This window comes from Syngnathoides biaculeatus, chromosome 2 (assembly GCF_019802595.1).
Source record: "Syngnathoides biaculeatus isolate LvHL_M chromosome 2, ASM1980259v1, whole genome shotgun sequence".
Classification (NCBI taxonomy): Eukaryota; Metazoa; Chordata; class Actinopteri; order Syngnathiformes; family Syngnathidae; genus Syngnathoides; species Syngnathoides biaculeatus.
In genome coordinates, this window is record NC_084641.1 from 31,449,427 (window position 1) to 31,470,749 (window position 21,323).

Here is a 21,323-nt window from a genome sequence, read left to right on the forward strand (position 1 = left end):
ATTATTAAAAATATCCACTAATTTCCCTTCCAGGTCCAGAGGCGCCAAATTCATGTGACGAGTTGGTTTGTAGCTTTGGAGCGTCTTGTATTGAGGTGAATGGTCAGGCCCATTGTGAATGCCCTTCACCCGACTGTGATGAGCGGAACAAAACTAAGGTGTGTCTTTAAACGCAGTCTTGGGGAGCTGACGATAGTCGAAGCCTTGCTAGTGTGCTCCAGTGGGGAATAAAGACATTTTCCCCTTAAATCTGTCACTGTGGAGCAGGTGTGTGGTTCCGACGGGGTGACGTATGCTGACCGCTGCCAGCTGAGGACTATTGCCTGCAGGCAGGACAAGGACATTACAGTGAAACACTTTGGACAATGCACAGGTGAGCCCCAAATGAAGCCTTCATTCAACACACGTTTCTTCAGTCTGGTCACATGACAACTCGAAACGCTCTGGTGTAAGGAACCTCCTCCCACCAGCCTTTCATGGCCTTCAACTCTGAAATTTAAATCACTTTTATTTTTTAATTTTGATCGCCATTTGCATGTATTGCGAGCTTCATGCTTGTTTAAGATCTGCTTGATATTATTCGTAGTGCAGTGTTTCACATACTGAAGCTGATGTTTGTGCAGCTGGTGCAGAATCAATTCCCACTGACAATAATAACCTGTGACTAACCGACAACTAGTCCAGACTGTCGTCCACATTTCACCTTAAGTCAAACCTCTGCCAAAACAGTTATCAAGATGGTTGGATTTGTAAATTTCCTTGTTTGAGAGTCACGTCTGTATTAGTAATCACTTTAACTGATGGGTAGGACATTTTCTGTGAATGTGTTATTTGTATGTAAAATGCCTTCATCAAAGGTAGTCTTTTAATTAGTAGATTCGTAGTTCACTTCATTTTGACAAATTGTGGCAGTCAATAAGATACAACATTCTGACATCCTCCCAAGATGGTATTTTATCACTGTGGTAACTGATTTTTATGTTAATTTTACAAAAAATATTTGCCTGTATATTGACTGAAGGTTGTCGTTTTTTTTTCTATTTTAAAATACAAACCAAACAAAGTTTCCAAACTTAGAGTTTCCACTGTTGATTTCAGTACATCAAGTTGTGTAAATATAAGAAGTTGAAAGCCAACTGCTGTGCATTACTGGAGCAAAGTTGCAGAGGATTCAGGGTAATGAAAGCCTAAAAAAAAAAAAAAAAAAGCTCTGACAGGCTGTCTTTCGTGGTTTTGACCCCTTCTAGGAAGTGGGTCATTTCCCATTTTCTATAAAGATTATGGAACATATAGAGTACATATGTTTAGTCACTGACATAGCTCCTGGTATTTTTGGTCCAGATGCCAACGGACACTGTGAAGACCAGTGTTCTTGGTCGACAGGACAAGCGTCTGATAATGTTGTCACAATGACTCCCATCTTTTGCCACACTGGAAGGGTATGGAAATGTTGCAGCGAAAATGAGGAAGACTAGCTGTATAGCCCTGAACATGAGCCATTACCAGACATTTTGCATCCTTGGATGGAAAATGGTCCTTTAGTCGCATCGCTGAGTGCACTCAGGCCAGGTGACCAAGTCCTTTGTACACGTGTCACAAGGATAACTAATCCAGCCTCCATTAGCGACTCTTTGACAGACTCTTTTGTCCTCATCCTTCGGAGCCAGGCAGTTGATCTTTAAAGTTACAGGGACACTGATCAAAGCAAAGATATGCTGGAACCAGGTCAACAGGCCTGACACGCTCTGAGAAGTGTGTTACCAACAAAAAGAGGCTATTTCTTTGTCATGCATCCATTGCCTGGCACTTGTGATGTGGCTCGTGTGTAATCCCTCACCAAGTGTTGCCGCACATGGAAGCAAGGCCAAAAGAAGCCTTGAAGTAGAATTCTTTTTATCTCCCAGACTCTTTCGATCATGCCTTCAGGGAAGGAAAAGACAGGCACCCTGACAGAGGATCTTTTAATTCTTTTCCTCCGGATGTGGTTCCATGGCGGGAAGCATCTCCTCTGCTACTGTAGGCTTCAGGGGTTCAATCTGGAGCTCATTTCACGTGTGGCTGGGTGCGAATTAGCATTAGCTCTGCCTCTTTCCCCTTGCTGCGCTCCATCCTGGGCCCTCCATCCCCCCTGCTGTCGACATGCAGTGTTTGCAGACGTTGTTGATTTGTGAACATTCGCACAGCCCGTGTTGTATTTGTCACTACGCAACACCATGAACTTATGGATCTAACTGTGTATTGAGGTGTGATAGACACTCCAAGGTTGAACACAATCCGTTCACAAAATATTCTCATGGGAAATAGTACCAATGTTAGGTCATGTTAAATGGTTGCAATCAAAACACCTTATTATTATTATTTCCTCTTATGTCATGTCAACATTGGAATTGTTCTACAGTGGCACCTCTACTTACAAACATCTCTAGTAACGAACAATTCAGGTTACAAAACGCCTCCTCGGAAAAATTTTGTCTCCAGTTACAAAGGAAATTTCAGGATATGAAAGGGGAAAAATGGGCGCTGGATTCTGGAGCTTCTTCCTGGCATCCCATTGGCTAGGAGGGACTTCAATATTTACCCATGTTGCTTTTCGTTCCCCTTGGAGAGTCAACTGTTACCGAATCACATTGCAGCTGTCACAAGTTAACACACATTGGAAAAGTACAATTTTTTTCTTTGCGCTTCAACTTCTGAAAGTTTCACGTTACGAAACGACTTCCGGAACGGATTAATTTTGTAACTAGAGGTACCACCGTATATTAGAGATAGTTCTTGAACTGAGGTAGACAAACAGCACTGCCTTGCAATGCCTCCATGTGCAATTCTCAAAGGTTGCACTTTGCACCAATGAGACATCCTGGCCCTGGTGGGAAGTGGCCACTGACTTGGAAATGACATGTCCTCCTCCCATATGGTGTTATCACCTGTAGGTTTGCAGCAAATTGGCAAATAACACCAGCATATGGCATCGTCGGCCTGTGCGTTAGTCAAGCTACTCTGTTGCCTTCACCAGCTCATGTTCAGAGGTTTTATTTCTCATTATTCAATCCCTCATCCTTCCCCCATTGTAAGCTCTCCCATCTTCTCTCCCACTGCTGCCTTTGTTAATGTGTTTACTTTGTCACTCTATCTCCCTTCTTTTTGGCCACCATCTTTTCCCTTTCCCTTTCTCTTTCCTACATCCCCGTGCCTCCTCCCCCTCATCCTTGAAACTGAGGATGGCTGACACGCCAAGCAATCTTAATAACCATGTTTCAACAATAACTACATGGTTTAAGACAAACCACGTTGACAATGATTTCTTCACTTCCGCTCATTTGTTCACTGGCCAGCAAAGAGGGAAAAAATAGGAAAAGGAATCCAGATGAGCATTGAATCTGATGCAGAAAAACATGAAATGAACAAGATGGGCTTTATGTCCTCTCATCTTTTAATCCACTACTGTATATTTAAATATGTACACTACAGCACACTTTTCAATCCACAGGTGTCCAAATGTTTCACTTCATGGACAATTTAATAGATGTCAGGCCTCTGACAGACGGGTGGGAGAACTGTATGTCACTGTCATCAAATACTACTGCTGCCAGTGTCATCTAATACTACTGCTACTGTAAAGATAAAAACACTGGACAAAACATAGGAAGTGACAACTGACCCAGTATCAATGTAAGCCTGTTGCTTGTTTTTTTTCAATCTGACAAATGCAGTTATTAAGGTTTATTTTACACTGTTGGTTGCCTGCCAGTCAAGGAAACAGCATTGCTGGTGTACAGCCTAACCATACCAAGAAAGTATCCTCAATTATGTGGTTTCAAATGTGAAGAAATAAATTGATGGAGACCATTTTCTACCATAGTGCAAAAATCGAGGTCTACAAAGACATGCCTGGACTAATCATGTGAAATACATGTGGCATGAGCAGAGTCAGTAGGTACTCTCTTTTGTCTACGATTAAAGATCTTTGACCTTCTCAGTGAATGGACAAAAAATCTTGCTGACACTTTTAGAAAGATTTCCCGAGAGAGTGGAAGTTGGTACTGCTGAAAACCCAATGCATGCTTCCATTTGCAATCCCCGCAGGTGTGCCAGTACTTTTGTAAATGCAGCGTTGCTTTTCTCTCCTGCCTCACCTGAGCCTCTGCCATTATCTGCACACCCACCCAGCCACCTGACACTAAACCAGCATGCAGAGTGACAGGTGTAGCCAAGGAGAACGGCAATACATGCTGCCACAATGTCAATGATACCATCTCCACTTCTTTTACGCTCCACTCCAAATCTGTCCCTATACAAAAACGTTTGGAGGTCTCAGCTGACACTGCTACCTATGTCTCCACCGTCCCCGGCGGTATCGCGTTTCACACCTCAGTGAAGAACTGTCAGTCAAGAAGTCAAGAAGGCCATTATAGAGGCGTTATTAGGCAATGCACATAATGTTAGGAGAATCCTAATGAGGATTTTTTTTTGCCACCCACATGCATTTATTCCCGTGGGTGGTGAGGAAACCAAAAACAAAAAGCCTGCTTGTCTCAGCTTACTCGCTTAAGTAGCATCTCCTTATTTACTTACTTTTCTTCAGGGGGACTTTTTGTCCTATTTATCGTTATTTCATCACACACAGTTATGTCCTTTTTCAGTGTATAATGATGGTCTCTCTGCAGCGAGCTTCTTCTCTTCTCCATCGTTTGAGTGAATCTTTCCCGAGCGAGTTTGTTGTTCGTCTGTTTGTGGTGGCGTCGACGACGTTTGTGCCAGTGAGTGGAGAACTGTCTTTGAAGCCCTGAGTTAAAACAACTCGTTTTTTTTTTCCCATGGCCTATTTCTATCAATCATTCATCACCAGCAGCATTGGCTGTTGGTGATTAAAGCTTTGCTCCTGCAAGGCAGCATGTGAATATGGATGGAAAATTCAAAGGCACTGGCATAGTGTACATGCAACACACAAACATGAATAGTAAGTGTGCAAAAGAGTAAAAAGGACACTAACTGTGGAATGATTGCAATGCTATGTGATCAAGGTGCAGTTGAAACTTGAATCCAAGCATTTTCGGTCCCGCTCATTGTTATTAAGGTCGTGGATGTGCTGGAGCCTATCCCAACTATCTGTGGGCGAGAGGCAGGATGTAACCTGAACTGCTCACCAGCCAATCGCAGGGCATATACTGTATAAACAAACAAACAGGAAGACGTGCTAACCAGTCAGCCACACCACAGTTGAAACAATAACGTGCATCTTGCTCTGTGTGTCATCTGTTGAATCATCCATATTTACCATTACTTTCTTGGTACCTTTTTCTTGGACGAATACACTCCATTCTAGAACCTCCATTTTGCTTGGATTTTGTAATATTTCTCTCTATAGGACAATGGCAAAAAAAAAAAAAAATGTTCGGACAATGGTAATGGTAACATTTTCTCATCATGAAACTGTAAATGTAATTTAACCACTCTTTGCATTAAATCATAAAAACACGGCTCCATTTTTGAAGATGATGCAACTGGGGTTGAGCGTCAAACCTTGCACATTTTCATTTTTGTGCAAGTGCAAGGCTCACTCCACATGTTTTCCAATTTAGCAGGCCAGTCTGCACCAACATGGGCATATATGCGCAGGGAGGTTATACTCCTGGAGATGCGGTTGACGAAATGAGAATGTGGTGGCAGAAAGTCTGTCTAAAATTATGTCTGCTAGGATTAAGGTCTCAAGTTTTGCCACAGGTGGTCTAAAGTTTTTTCGTTTTTTTTTTAACCAGTGCACATGGAGGCAGACTGGTGTTGGACGACAGACTTATTTCAAGAGATCTAACGCTCTTCGTGAGTGTATAAATCCATTTATTGAACGCACTATTATCACCATTATTATATTTCTTAAATCATGCCATGTACTGACCACCACAAAGGTACAGGGGGTGCAAGCACATAAAAGAACGTAGGAGGTGATAGATACAAGGTCCGCAGGCATATTTAAGTCGGCACCCGTTTTCACCAGCCTGTTCTGTATCTAATAAAGGTACGTTGTAAGAGCAGTGACAAAGCGGATTGCTGCATTTACACAAGGTCCACTACTCCATATAGAATCGTCACAATGCGAGAGTACTGTGGCTTATTGAAAGGGAATGACAGGAGGTCGTTCGATTGGCCAATCTTGAAGTAGGCTATGAACATGCCCACACCAGCTCAGACACCCCTCTTTTAAATTTGAAGATGTACCCCCGTCGACAAAACTGCTAACACTGATGTAACCCGCCTCCTCACACAAAGCTGGATTTACCCATCATGAAAATAGAGCCCTCAGACTTAACCTAAATGGAAAAAAAATGATGCTACATTTTCTACTTTGCATTCTGAAAGTCTAGTTCTGGTCTAGTTTAGAGATTCCTCATGCAGATGTTGCTGATTTAATTTTAGAGTTTGTTCAAGTCTGTGTTCATTGTAGTATCATAATGACGTTGCTGACAATCACTTAGACGGAGGGTGTAAATTTGTCATCAGTGAAGAAAATTGTTTATTATGTTGCCTTTGGTGTAATTTTTCTTATAAAGGGGGAATTGCAGTCAATGTCACAAGTTTCAAACATTTCCATCTTGCCTCAATCATTCATCCATTCCTTGCTTCCTCCCCTTCCCTCCACCAGAAACCATCTCCGAGCGGGCTGAGCGACCCACTCCAACCCCCCTTGCCGCCGCCACCACCATCACAACGCCAGCCCCCTTAAATCATAATAAGGTGTGGGCCATCCCGCCTCCAAGAACAGATGAGACGACTGAGACTACGATGCAGCCCCCTGCCAACACGCCTTCACCCACCCTCACCCACCACCGTGCGCAAACAAACCACCACCACCACTCCATCCACATCCAAACTCAGTCACCATGGTCAACTCTTACCCCTGCCGCTACCGCCTCTCGCAGTAGCCCCGCCCCCTCGACTGCTGCAAATTCTTTCGAGGGTTCGGGCAGTGGGGCGCAGAGTGGAGACGACCAAGCTGAGGAAGAGGAGGATCAGGAAGCGGAAGCAGGTAGCGGCATCCCAACGGAGGCCAGTGGGGCGGAGGAGCCTTTTGGTAAATCCTTGCTCTTTCATTATCATACCCATAATGCTTCTGTAGCTATAAATATTGGGAGTATGAACCAAATTTCTGATGTCATACCATAACATATTCATGTCATTAGATACTTTAAGTCAAGTATGTGTTAATTATTTTATTTTATAATTTGTAGTTATTGACCACAATTGCACAGTCTAGTGAGACTCAATGCATTAAAAAAAAAAAAAAAAGAAGAAGAAAAGTTCACCTGTGATGGACACTGACAGGGGTATGCATTGCACAATGACAGTGAATTTTGCTATTCAGCTCTTTGTTAGAGAACATCATGTTGTTCAAAAACTATTGAAATATCGAACAGTGGGACATAGGCATTCGAAGGTTTATAAAATGTCAAATTAAGTTCAACTTGTAAAAGTTATAGTGTTTAATAGGTTCCTCCTGAAATTTCACGCTCTGAAAAGTTTAATGTAACGAGCACTTTGTGAGTAGTCTTGACATGTTTGCTATTTAGCACATTGAGACTGTCAAAATATTAGAAACACTCACATTGATGGACTCAATCCACATTAAAGCAAGTGCACTTAGATGTCCATTAAATTCAGAATAGCTATATGTATTTATATTCTGATTTAGCCACACAGTTTTTAATTAATTATATCATTTGTATTTTGTCGATAACATCCATTTACACAAATGCAAGTCAACTATTTTTAGTTAAGTTTTAAGCTTGGCAGAGGTCATAGTAAGAGTAACATTAAATTTGGGAGTGATGCCAATTTCTAACGATTTCATAGTTACTCAAAAAGAAAATCTCAAGTGATCCCTTTCTTTCCACAACTTAATACATTGTGATGCAATGCAAAGAATTTGACATCCCTGATTAATGCAATCCTAATGAATACTTGCCTGACAGTGTCAATCCAAGCTAATGATTCTGATTATTCATATTGCCCATGTTATCTTAATATTGTGGCCTGTTAGCGTATATCTCACTATGAGCAAGAAAGGAATCTGCTTGGTTCATTGTCATTGCCTACCGCCCATACTGTCATTCTTCCAACTCTCAAATAGCTAGCAGAAGAATACACTTTCAGCCGGCCAGATGAAACCGCTGGCCCGTATCTGGGTCTTTTTGGAGCACTGAATTGAGAAGATGATATGAGTGGGCGGTTTGAATCGCGAATGTGTGCGTACAGGGTGCCTTCAATCAGTCACAGTCACATGACAAGTGGTCCCAAATCTTTCCCGACATGCCCTGCTGCCCGAGGATGACTGCCGCCTTTCCGTCAGATCTCGTCTTGTTTTCCCTCCATCCAGACACCTCCAGTTGTTGGCTTGCAGAAAACGTATGGAATGGTCAGAATAGCGTAACCCCCGTTGTGGCCTCCTTCTTCTTCTTCCTCCTCGCCTCCACGCTCTCTCAGTGTATCTCTGATTTATTCTCCTGTCAAACGCTGACCAATGCTCGCTGACGCAAGGAGCGTGTCTACCAAGGAGACCTGCTGTCTTGTGTGAATGAATGTCTATCCAAACACCCCTGAGTTTTTTTTATTTTATTTTTGACACTTTATTCCTAAGTGTTTTGTGTGTATTGAAACTGACCAGATAAGTTTGCAGCATTATTAGTACACCAGTACAGACAGTATATGAATCAAGCAGGTCATGTGGTACGGTACATGCATACACCGGATCTGTGTAGTAGGGCTCTATTGAAATCCACATTTATTATCTGTGCGCGTGTGTTAGTGCATGCTTATGTGACAGTTATTCCTATGGCTCCCAATGGAGTCGTGAGTCTCCTTGCCAATGCAGATCGCCCTGTTATCCCCCACCCTCTCCTCTTCAGCCCACCATCCATAAATCTGCAAACCACACTCCAACAGATGCCCCATAAGCCCCTCATCTTTCTCCTCCCCTCCTTCCTTTGACCGCAAGTCCTTGAGTAGAATGTCCCCGCCGTCTCTTGACGTCTTTATGACTTGTTTAGCCGTTAGCTGTTTGCCTCCATGATTATTTCTGATCTCAGAGCGACCATAAACTGCACCGCTTCGGCCGAGACGCCCCTGCCACCGACACCGTCATTAGAGAAGATGGAGGTTCACTGGTTGTGCAGTGTATTACATAGTTGGTCGGGAACACGACCACACACATTTATGTTTTTTTTTATATTCTTAAACAGCCACATATGCAGGAAACATACATTCATAGCTTTTCTCTTCATTAGATGTACTGAGGCTACCTGTCTGTCAGATCTCAAGATAGAAAGACTATCTAGGGGTTTTATAACAGATTTGCTGTGTATGACAGTAAACTAATTTACTGTCTGTCCGGGCTTTTTCCAATTCCAATTTGTCTTCCAAACACTACAAATGGTTTGTGTCTCATGATAAAACTTCACGACTGACTTGAAAAAAAAGGAAAGGACAGGGAGAACTGTCGGGAGGAGAATATCTGAAAGAATGGGATGGAATATGAAATTTACATCTGCATCACATGAAGACAGAACCAGTGCCAATTAGCAGGCTTAAAACAAGAAAAACAACCTAAATAACAAGAAATTGAATGTGACATTAAAGTAAAGACATTGTCAGAGTGGTATTATTTTGATATAATCTTTATTATTCGGGGTGTAGTTTGCAATGGTATTTCTAGTAATAGCACCACCCCCCACCCCCCCATCCAGGAGCCACAGTGGAGAAAACTGCAATACCCATCGCTGACCACGGCTCCTCATGTGATAACACAGAATTTGGATGCTGCCCTGACGGTGAGACTCCGGCCAGCACCCAAGAGGGAACCAACTGTCCACGTAAGTTTAATGTCCTTTCTGAAGAAAGTAGCCAAAATTATTTGTTCTCCTACTGTATACTCAATCTGGATCAAAATGTAATTTTCAGTGAGCTTAGCTTTTTAGGCAAAAACAATACTTTATGGAAATTAAATCCATGAACAGTGTTAGGCATGGTTAAAATTGCAATTTGGATTAGACGCAGACATCACTTGCAAAATATCCGCTGGATATTCTTTGCATATATGTTCAATTTTGTGCCTTCTAAAGGACCGTTTGATTTTTTCTGTTCATTTCCAATGTTTATTTTCAGAGTACTAATATGCTGCCATCTGCAGTAAGCAAACAGATGAACAGCTGGTATTTTCTCTGCTTTCATGAATCATCTCTCTCATATTTTGGCAGATGGATAGAAACTAAACAAATCTAACCTGGACAAATATGACCAAAGTTTGTCATGACTGAAAAGATGATCCTTTCACAAAACTGACATGTTTAATGAAATAATAGAGGGTGGGAACTACAAGAGCCGGAATGCACTCCGTGTCATTGGCTTAAAGTGTCCCTCTCAAGATTTGGCCAATAAAATGCAATAATTACTCAGCTTCTGTGAGATTTGCGATGAATTTTAAAATTATGTGACATGTTCACATAGTTCCTGAGCTGTCGAATGGATATACATTTTCACCTGAAAAGTCATAACGTTGTTTGGCCCTTCGTTTAACGTGATGATGTCCTTTTGCAGTGCAAGGTTTCAAAGTGGAGGTTGTCAAAAATTACCTTTCTTTTTCTCTGAAAACAATCATTCAGTTCCAGTTCTTCTGCAGTGCATACATGTACTAGTTTGCTACTGAGGTCATCGGAGTCACATAACTTACTGTACATATGTTGAATCCTAAATGCAGTTATGCGAAGCATTCGAATTAGGCTTTAGTATATGACGCTCCAGGACAAGTCGGTGATGCTAATGCACGTAATGTTTCTTAGAAAATGACATTACCAACTACTGCCTGACATACAGGACTGTAGATGCATTGAACTTACATAAATATTGCAAATAAATCATCTGTTGCCCATTCTTGTCCCTCAAGTATAGAAAGTATCACATGACCGGAGTCTGACACAATACAGTACAACCTCGGTTCTCAACCACAATCCGTTCCAGAAGGCAGTTCGAGAAGGGATTTTTTCGAAATCCGAATCGATATTTCCCATTACAAATAATCAAAAAAGAAATAATGCATTTCAAGTATAAAAAATGGGCTTTTAAAAGCATTTTTTAGCTTTTCCTGATAATAAATGGCATAGTAGAAATATATGTAGAGTTTAAATACTTTATATAATGAAATAATTTAAGAAATATATTTATTTTTTGTTTAAAATGTGTGCTTTAGTTATAGCATATGCTAGGCTGGGAGTGCATTGCCATATCTGTAGCGACTCAGCCCCCAGCCTTGTAAACTTTTTTTATTAACGAAAGTGCAGAATAACTTTAAACAAACAATAATGAGTGGAAAGAATGCGAACAAAATGTGTTTTTTTGTTTTTACAAAAACTAACATACAAAAACATTAACTTGGAACTTACGTTAACAAAAACAAAAATGCAGAAATGCTAATGGTACAGAGCATTACGAAATTTCACGAGAAAAAAAGCAATGCAAAACTTTTAACTATCAAATCTCTTGGATGGGGTTAGGCCCCTGGAAGTTCTTTTTTTTTTTCCCAAAGAACCTATGTACTGTCACTTCTTTGGAGCCGTGATTGGGGGTTAATAGTCCTCAATAGGAAGAAAAAACAGTCAGTAAATGTAGCTACCAGGACGCGTCTGCGTACAGAGGCTGCGTAAAACACAATAACAAAGTGCGTCGTGAGTCAGCTGGTTGGGCCGCACGCGTCCTGTTATTTACGGGTTTTTTCAGGCGCGTTCGAGTACTTGATTTTCGTTTGAAATCGGAAGTACAAAAATCTTGAAATTTTCGTTAGAAAACCAATTTGTTTGAGAATGGGGACTTTTGAGAACTGAGTATTCACTGTATAATATTTATAGATTCTAATGTTCATCAGCCCAAACCCTTTATCCTCAAATGAAATGATTCTAAGGCTGCTGTACTTTGAAGTAACTGTCATTGTCTCTGTGGTAAATCTTGATCTTGCTTCACATTTTGTTCTTCAGTTTTAATCTCGGCCAGACTCACCTGCACTTTTTATGAGTCAGTGACACTCTTCGATGTCTCCCCTGTGTGCTACATCTCACTTTTCTCTCCAGATGAACCGGGTCTGTGTCAATCCAGTTTTGTAAGGCTATATCTCTGCCGCCTCTTGACAGGGAGAGAGAGTGGATCGGCTACTAAAGGGCTTTCAGTCCAATCAGTGTTTTCGGACAGACTCGCTTCAAAGAGATAAAGTGCTCTGTGCTTACTCAATCCCTTTTGTCAAATTATTTTTTTATGTGTCCCAACAGTGTTAATCTAACTGGCAAATTTGGAGCAGTATCTCTGTCCTGCACTATCCCAGAATATTCTAAGTCAGATTAAATTCATTGACCCGCATGCCGAACTGTATTTTGAAGATTAGTTTGCCTTGTTTGGTCTTCATAGGCGCTTTGGAATTTTTTTCTCCTCCCATTGAATCAACGTCCGAACAAAGCAAATGTTCAGTTCTGTTTGTCACAGGACTGTAAACCATAATTTGACATGGGTTTTAACCAAGAGTGTGAATACAGAATGCTGATAGCCTTGTCACTTATGTAAATAGGTCAGTGATTTGCAACCTTTTGGGGCAGATATTTTACAAGTGAAAAATCTTTTGGCACACCAAGAAATAAAAATATCAGAAAAAGTAGATACATTAAGTACTGTATGTACTTCCTGTCATCAAATAGATGACCATTTTTTTGTCCGTCACTATGCCTCACTGGCATAAATGGATGAAAAAAGATATTTTTGTATCTTTTTTTTTTTGAGCAAGGAAAAACTCTGCCAAACAAATATGAGCGTTCATCTGAGATGACACTATGTGGCGACTCCTAACGGGACAAGCCGAAAGAAATACAAACATAAAATGTTATAATTTCCCTGGGACACCTGAAGCACACACTAATGTGGCCTCTAACACTGTTTGAGAATCACTGAAATAGACTGACATCATAACAGCGTGACAATTTGCAACTTACCAGGAGAAAAAGGAGAATTGACCAAATTTTACATCTTCCGACACAGGACCAATTCCACTCAGTTGCTGCTTCCCAATCTACCTGTGATGGCCAGTCCAGTGTGTATTAGGGCTGCACAATATTTTGTTTGAGCATCATTGCGATGTACATGTGCGCAATAGTTACATCACAGGCACTGGTGCGATGCCGCTATTCCGGAAGACATGCAGTGTATAAACTGTAATAATAAAAGTGACCAGCAGAAGGACCTGTTTGGACATCCTAATAGAAAGGATGCGCTCGTTACATTTTGTATTCCTCTTCAAGATCAAATTATTGTAGGCAGGCACGTGGCAGCTGTATGAGTGCGTGAGATGCTTCAGGGACACTTCATAAATGGGATTGTGTTATTTTGCAATGCAGTACATAATGGCAAAAATGGATAACTCGAGAAATTATTTGTATCAGAATGCATTTGTTAAAACACTGATAAGATGGATTTTGTGTACATGCGTGTGTGTGTGTGTGTGTGTGTGTGTGTGTGTGTTATATAAGATTAGATACATTTTAATATTGTAAGAATACAAAGTTATTCATACACCATCTTTTCTCTCAGACTGTGTTGCTTGATTTTATTTGCACGCTAAATCCAAAAGTCCTGTTTGTGTTTTAATTTCTCATTTAAAAAAAATGTGTGCAAAGTTTTCCTCATATTTTTGAGATTGTAGGGTGAAAACTGCAGCTGGCATCTAGTGTTCAGATATATTCTTATAAACTCATATATAGAAAATAGTCCAAACTATAGTAAAAGCATCCATCCATTTTGTTTGCTGCTTATCCTCATGAGGGTCACGGGGAGTGCTGGAGCCTAACCCAGATGTCAATGGGCAGAAGGCGGGGTACACCCTGAACTGGTTGCCAGTCAATCGCAGGGCACAATGAGACAAACAGTCGCACTCACACCTAGGGGCAATTTAGAGTGTCCAATTAATGTTGCATGTTTTTGAAATGTGGGAGGAAACCGGAGTGCCCGGAGGAAACCCACACAGGCACGGGGAGAACATGCATCCTTATTAATTTTCTTAAATTCATGAACCGAAGTTTTCATGTTTGAATGTCACGCTTGATTCATGTGTTTGAGGAGTCCAGTGAGCTGCCTCACATTACTCCATCAGACATGTAAATTCCGTTTTAAATTTCCCATTCCTGTCTAAAATATCGAGAGCTGATTGACATTAAAGGGGCCACATTAAAATGCTTCATTACGCAGGATGGACAAGGCACTAAATTGGGGTCGGGTGCTGCACTTTCAACAGCCTAACTCCACTTTTCTAATTGCCTCACTCTATTGACACATCAAAGTGTAAAAAGTCTGTTTGCTAGACCTAATTAGAGAAAAGCCAGTAATCAGGTATGTGGGTTTACATTTGAATTTACGGTTTCCCTCCAGGGCAACGACGTCGTTGTCGGCCTGAAGTATGTTACATTTGAACAAGGCAGTAGCAACGATATGACTTCAAAGATAATAGCTGGCAATCGCTTGCGCGAGCGTTAATGGTGCGCTTAGTTCCAGCTACTCTTCAACTCTTCCATACGCTAGTGGACATCCGACATCCATTATGCGTCATAGTTCAGTAGAAGCTGATGTCCAACAGCTCTGTCCCTCCACTTTTATTCCATTCTTCATCACAGTAGCAGCCCGGTACATCACCCTCTGTGGTGTTTGTCTTCCCCGCACATTTAAACTCTCTCAACCGATTTGCTTTTTCCTCCTAGCTCATTTTGCCAGCCAGACTTTGTTCAGTTTGCTTCTGTTTTATGGACACCATTAGATCTGAATCAATGAGTCACCACCTGTAAAAGTACTGCAGAACGAAGGGTGCGGTGTCTACCATCTTTTTCTGTGCACTTTCAGCTTGGCTGCATCAGTCACAACCCTGCTGCTCTTAAGAGACAATTAAGACTATCTTTCACGATAATCATACAAGTGCTCCTCCCATTTCCCTCTTGCTGAGGCTCAGACAGGGGCAACCATGATTGATTTGGGCAATTTGTTCTGTTGATTACGAGCAGCATGGAAGCTCAGAATCTCGCACATTCTCGCTCACTTTGGAGCCCTCGACTCAGGAGTAAAATCGTGCCGAGAGCTGATTGATGTTGTGCGACGCAACCTGCACAGTTGCATTGAGACAATCATTTCTTTGATGAAAATTAAACTTTTGTGAGTGCCCATTAGACACATGAGCATTGATATTTTTAAACAGTTTGAGGTTTTTGCATTTCGTGCATCGCAATTGCTTTAGCTCATGAAAAATGCGTGCCGAACATACATCCAAATCAACAGCAGAATGGGTTCCACAGAGCAAAATCAACATTATTGAAATGGTTCAGCAGAGCCCACATGAAATGTCCTCATTATATTTCGCATTATGACTCCTTTTTGCATATGTGAGTCAAGAAATCCCAATAGACTACTCGTCAAGAAGAATGAATGATCTCATGGAAGCAAAAGATGCTTCAATGAAATTACTCATTTTAGGAAATAGTTTACTAAATCATTTACTGTCACTTTTTTCACAACTTGGTCATTTTTCTAGTACTATACTGTCTACCCAGTGTGCATGAGTATACCAACATATAGCGTGTGTTGTGTTTTCCCCTCATGTGTTATACGTGTCTATAACATGTTGTCTTTTTACTCAGCCCTCCATGCCTCAGCCAGCTTTTGGGATGAATCGCCGTCTGGTAAAAGAAAAGAAAATGGCCTGACTTTTCACATTCTTTCCAAGCTCTCACATTTCACTATCCACCTCTCCCACAACATTCATCACCAAACGTGTCCCTCCCGCACTTTTACTACCGGTCTTGTGAAAAACCCAATCAGCAGCAAACACTAACTTGCCTTTGTCAGACACACACCAACACACAATCCATCACTAACCCAGAACTGGCACTGTACTTGAAAATGAAGTGTGTGAAGGCAGCAGGAAGTGAGATGAAGACAAATGCATAGGTTTCAGTATCTCATCTTCTCTCCCTCTAGCCACAATGAAGTTCAGTGGTTTCCTGCACTTGGACCAGGTGGAGGGACAAGAAATAGTCTACACCCCCGAGATGGAGGACCCAAAATCTGAACTTTTCGGAGAGACAGCCCGCAGCATTGAGAGTGCTGTAAGTGCCGAGCATTATTGTCCATCGAAGTGATTCTATTTCCATTTTTTTCCAAAGACAAAATGGTTCAGAAGTCAGAATCTCAAATCTTGTTTTTCCTTTTTGTCCCCCACAAAGCCAGCTTTGCGCTTATCTTCCCATTTTACATTGCCAGCCAAACGGTGGAAGATTTTTTCAATAGTATATACAGCATATGATAAAACTTGTGCCCTGCTTATGAAATCACACGTGCTGACCAAGTTGTGTTGTTGTTGTTGTTTTTTACACAAACAATACTGAGAGGAAAATGAATACTTCATGGCACCCAGTTGGTCAAAATTAAATGGGAGAAAAAAACCCTCCAGATTTGCTGTTGTAAGTCAGTGAAGTGAGTTTACAAACTGTTTCAGTGCCATAAAACTTTATCATTATCTGAAATTTGGTGTGAAGTCGCAGTGTGTGAAGTTGAATTTTCAATTTATTCAGCCGCCAATTCAAGTGCAGAAAAGAGGTAAATAAATTGGTGCTTTAAAACATCTCCAGAACATTTCCAGCCAAAATTGACGTTGGAAATTGCTGGCATGTGAACCCTTCTCCTCCATTTTTCCACTACACCAACTCTCTTCAAAGTTCCTGCAGGGAACTTCTGAGTTGGAGAGAGCCCAAGTCATTTTTTAAAGCATCATTTGACAAATCTCCACTCCACTCTGAGCTGGACTAATCAGATTCCTCCAGCTCCTTCAGGTCCACTTAGGCTGGTTTCGTTGCAGGTTTTGACATGGCTGAGGATGGTGAATGGTATTCGAGTGTGCCAGGATGATGGAGAGTGAAATAGAACATGTTTGCTGACAACCTGAGTAGAGTATACATTGATATCACATTAGTACAGCAGCCCCTGATGTTTGATGTTGATCAAAGCGTATTGGCAAATCATTTTCAAAATATCACAAACTTAGTATGACTTAGTAGTGGTGATATGTTATTCAATAAGACTAACATCAAGCAACCAAGTCTTCCGTTGTTTGGAAAACGTTGCTTCAATTTAGGTCATCTAATGGGTATATTTATTTAAGGCACATGACTACAATAGTTTTGAAAACTTGAATCTTGCAGTTCGGATACCATAAACAGCAGTTGTGGATATTTGTATTTCTTTACATAAAATAAAGCACATCATAATTACAACTGGGCATTCAATAAATGTATTGGATTGATAGACAGTCCATTTTTTTTAATTCCAGGTGGGAAATTTTCATGCTTTGCGTTGTTTCTAATACAGTACTCAGATTGTAATAAGTAATCAATCAATGCCTGTTTTTCACATTTGAGAAACCAAATAAATAACTTTTCACTCTGAAATCATTATTCCGATGACACAAAAATATATACTCTGCAATGTTCTTTTTCAACCTCTGATTTGTCCATTCAAAATTAAGACCTATAAAACCCTTTAAATGTTACACAAGTGGTACAAATAACTAGTGTTGGTGGTAAGACTTGACTAAAATAAAAAAACAAACTATTGTTAAATTCTTCATTTTTATTGAGTACTTTTGTGGTATCAAATTAGATGGATTGGTACATAGGAGATTGTCAAAACTGTCAAAACAAAAAGGCTTCCCTCATAGACTCCCACACTTTTAAACTCAATACGCTGTATTGTAGTCGTAGTGTGTATAATTTGAGGACAATTTCCCTCTGTACCTTCTAAAATGGCACAGCTCCCTGCAACACGGCTGCAAGATTGTAACGTAAAAATCTTTTTATTTTTTAACTAAAAATGTCCATTGCTTGCAAAATTGGGGCAACAAAATTGCTTGTATGTAAACTTGAGGAGTGAAGTTATTTGAAAAAAGGTGATTAAAGTAGTTGTTGCATGAGATCTGTAGAGACGCAACAAGACTGCTTGAATTCATCCATTGTGTTGTGTCTGTCATTATCGGCCCTTTTGTAGTCAAGCCGTGGCCTCGCTTGCTTGATGAAATGAGGCCTTGCCTGTGTGTACATGTATTCGCTTGTGTGTAGTCCCAACATCTACCAGCTGTGTCACAAGCATCCAGTGGGACCTAATCTACGATAGCTCAAAGTGATCTGTGTGTCTTAGTGGCACCGATAAAACTCGTAGCTTGTGTGTCTCTGCTGCCGCTCGCCATCTTCTACATAACACACACTCTGGACACATGCGAGGTCCTCTTGTGAGAAGTGAGAGGGCAACTGTGCAAAAAGTTAAGATCCATTTCATATTTGCATCATAAGAATCACAAGCCACAGACATACATCTGACGACGAGACCCATTGGGACGTATTCATTAACAATGCGTACGCACAGACTCGTGGTTACACCATGTATAACACACCATAACTGTTGGAAGGTCCTGAGAGAACATTAAGTTTTCTTCTTGGTGTTAAGCAAAATTATACGCAAAAGAAGGAGGCTGTTAAAATTTGCTGGTGATCTCACTCAAGGTATTTTCACCGTGACAATACCCTGGACTGGTCCCTAGTCAATCACAGGGCACATATACGGTAGACAAACAACCATTCATATTCACCAACTATGACTATCTAGTTCAAATAAAAACTAAGATAATGAGAGCCCTCAAAGGAAGGACAATGTGTGTTTTAGAGCCATTTGTGCTGCTTAGGTGCAATTCAAGAGTTTTGTTTATGCCTGAATTAATGCTACATTCAGTTTAAAAGAAAAACATGACATGAGGTTCTGGTGGCGGTAGCATTCACTTCTTTCGCAGAGTCAGTGACAATTTTTCTTTCTGGGCTTTTGACTCACCTGAGATCGCACAAAGTTACACATGAGATTTCTTTGAAAGTGTCATTAAATGGAACATCGTATGCCTTGGTCAAATCAGTGCTATGCATATTTAGAGAGTCGTATGTTAGATAAGTGGGTTAGCAGGTCCTGTGGCTGCTTAAATGAGGACATGCGTATTTAGGTGAGTCAGTGCGATGAATTCAGCACAAAATGAAGAGACTTCAATGAAGTCGCTATAAACACTTAAATGGTTTGCTTTTTTATCTGATAGCGTGACATTTTGGAAACTCCAATTTGGAGACTCAGACAACTCTTTTTGTCAGACCAGAAAATACCTTTTCGAGCTAAAAGTATCATGGCCTTAAATAAACTTGGAACTATGAAGCTTTGAATTTTGCTTCCACATATTGGGGCAAAACTAATCAGGAGCACGACATTTATCTTCAAGCTTTAGCCCCTGTCACGGGTTTAGCAAAAATGTCAGGGTTTTTTTTCCAATCACAAACACACACAAAAACACACACACACTTTCTAGCAAGCAGATAGAGTACAGTTGTTGAGAAATGAAATTGGTTTAGTGATAGGTTGGCACTTGTTGAGAGCCTCATTTATTATCCTTTGTCCAGTTCCCCCTCTCACGCTCTCCATGTCCCCTTCTCTTATTTAGCTTAATGACCTATTCAGGAAATCGGAAGTACGGAGAGACTTCATGAGTGTTCGTGTCCGTAACCTGGCACCCAGCAACTCCATCCTGGCCTTTGTGGAAGCAAATTTCAAACCAGGTAAGAACACAACTGAGCCAAAAAGACAAAAAAAAATCACCAGTCTTCAAGGTTGTGAAATGATCCAAAATCAAAACCTCCCTCAGTTCAAGTTCCATTTTGTATGTATGGTGAGAACTGCAGCAAAATGTATTTTTTGTTGTTGAGCTTGGACTTGCCATCTCATTCCCCAGTCGATAACCGCTTTGACAGTAACAAATGACTTGTCGATCCAAACCGAATCGTTACTCATTGTACTATTTGTTAATAAAGCCATTGTCCAACAAATGAAAAATCCAATTTTCTTATTTGAAAACTATATTATAGTCCTCTGGTTATAGGTCCTAGTCGCATTTTGTGTGTGTGTGTGTGTGGTGTGTGTGTGTGTGTGTGTGTGTGTGTGTGTGCGTGCATGTGTGTGTTGGGGTTGCTGATTTTGTCACAATACTAATAGAAGACTTCTGATTAATTTTGGCTGTAGCATTTTTGCAACCGGCTTCCCGGCCAAAAAACTTTAAACACTTTAAAATGGCTTACTTTAGTTCCAAATCCATAACTCTACACTAGCAGAAACATCTGAATCAAGAAAGCCAGCTCATTATCTTAGCTTTGAATTACCGGTAGCTATTTATCATCCAGCACAATATTTTGAATAAATAAATTTTTCATGATGTCATCCAATTCATCTGCCGTAGTCTGCCATGAACATCCGGCTCTTTATGGCCGTTTGATGCCTCATTCTGTGATCTACTTGATCAGGTACAACTGTGCCTACAACTGGACCGCATGAGCAGTAAGAATAATGATGGTGAAAGTAAATAAAAGCATTGAAGCTCTTTCCCAGAATAAAATACCTGATTTGTTGTTTTCTTTCGAATCCGAAAATTTAAAATCCACCATGCTTGTAATATTGTCAAATAATGACGGTTAAAAATTCCAACTTTCAAAGTGTCAGAGAAATTTATGACTCAAAGCTCTAATTGCAATTGACGGAAAAAAAAAAAACATCCTCCGCACCATCTACTGCCATTTATATAGATTTTTTTTAAGTGCATTTTGTGTCCTTCATCCCCGTCATATGAGCTAACGGGCATCGTTAAAGTGACTGTCCTCCATGGCCAGTAAAGCAAACATCTGTGTCAACCATTATGAGTTCAATTCATCTGGAACATGAAAAAAAATCAGGCTGACATGCAGGTGGAGGACAAGTGGTCCCTGGAGACCCTCCTGGTATCAGGGTTTTTTTTTTTTTTCTGGTATATCCACTGTCACGCTAAAGAAGCACAAGTCCTGTCTGTTTATTCTGTAGTGCTCCTCTGAGGTCTTGCCCTGAGTGGATGTGCCCGTTGTTTATTATAGATACAAGATACACAGTAGAGGACATCGAGGGAGCCCTGCTTAAACAGCTGAAGGTCTCCAAGGAAACAAGTATCACAGTGAAGAAGCCAGTGGATGAAAATATTCGCTTCAACAACTATGGTAATTGATGGAGGATTGTGTGGGAGATAATGAATAGTGTAGTTGTCCTTTTTCAGGGGCGTGGGCTACCACCTTCCAATCAGGCTGCCATTAAAAATGGTAAATGGCTTTATAAATAGTTCATCTTACTGATAACTTTATATTAGATTGTAAATCAATAATAGATGCTTT

At 40.7% G+C, this 21,323-nt stretch overlaps 1 protein-coding gene across 1 annotated transcript in view; it reads left to right on the plus strand.

Moving 5' to 3' along the window:
- agrn (agrin) overlaps positions 1 to 21,323 on the plus strand; it is a 174,368-nt gene that overhangs the window by 106,807 nt on the left and 46,238 nt on the right. The window contains exons 15-21 of the mRNA XM_061800472.1: positions 34 to 158; positions 268 to 373; positions 6,638 to 7,066; positions 9,735 to 9,860; positions 16,036 to 16,163; positions 19,580 to 19,694; positions 21,033 to 21,152. Of these exons, the coding sequence (XP_061656456.1) occupies positions 34 to 158; positions 268 to 373; positions 6,638 to 7,066; positions 9,735 to 9,860; positions 16,036 to 16,163; positions 19,580 to 19,694; positions 21,033 to 21,152 (1,149 nt within the window). The remainder of the gene's footprint in view (positions 1 to 33; positions 159 to 267; positions 374 to 6,637; positions 7,067 to 9,734; positions 9,861 to 16,035; positions 16,164 to 19,579; positions 19,695 to 21,032; positions 21,153 to 21,323) is intronic.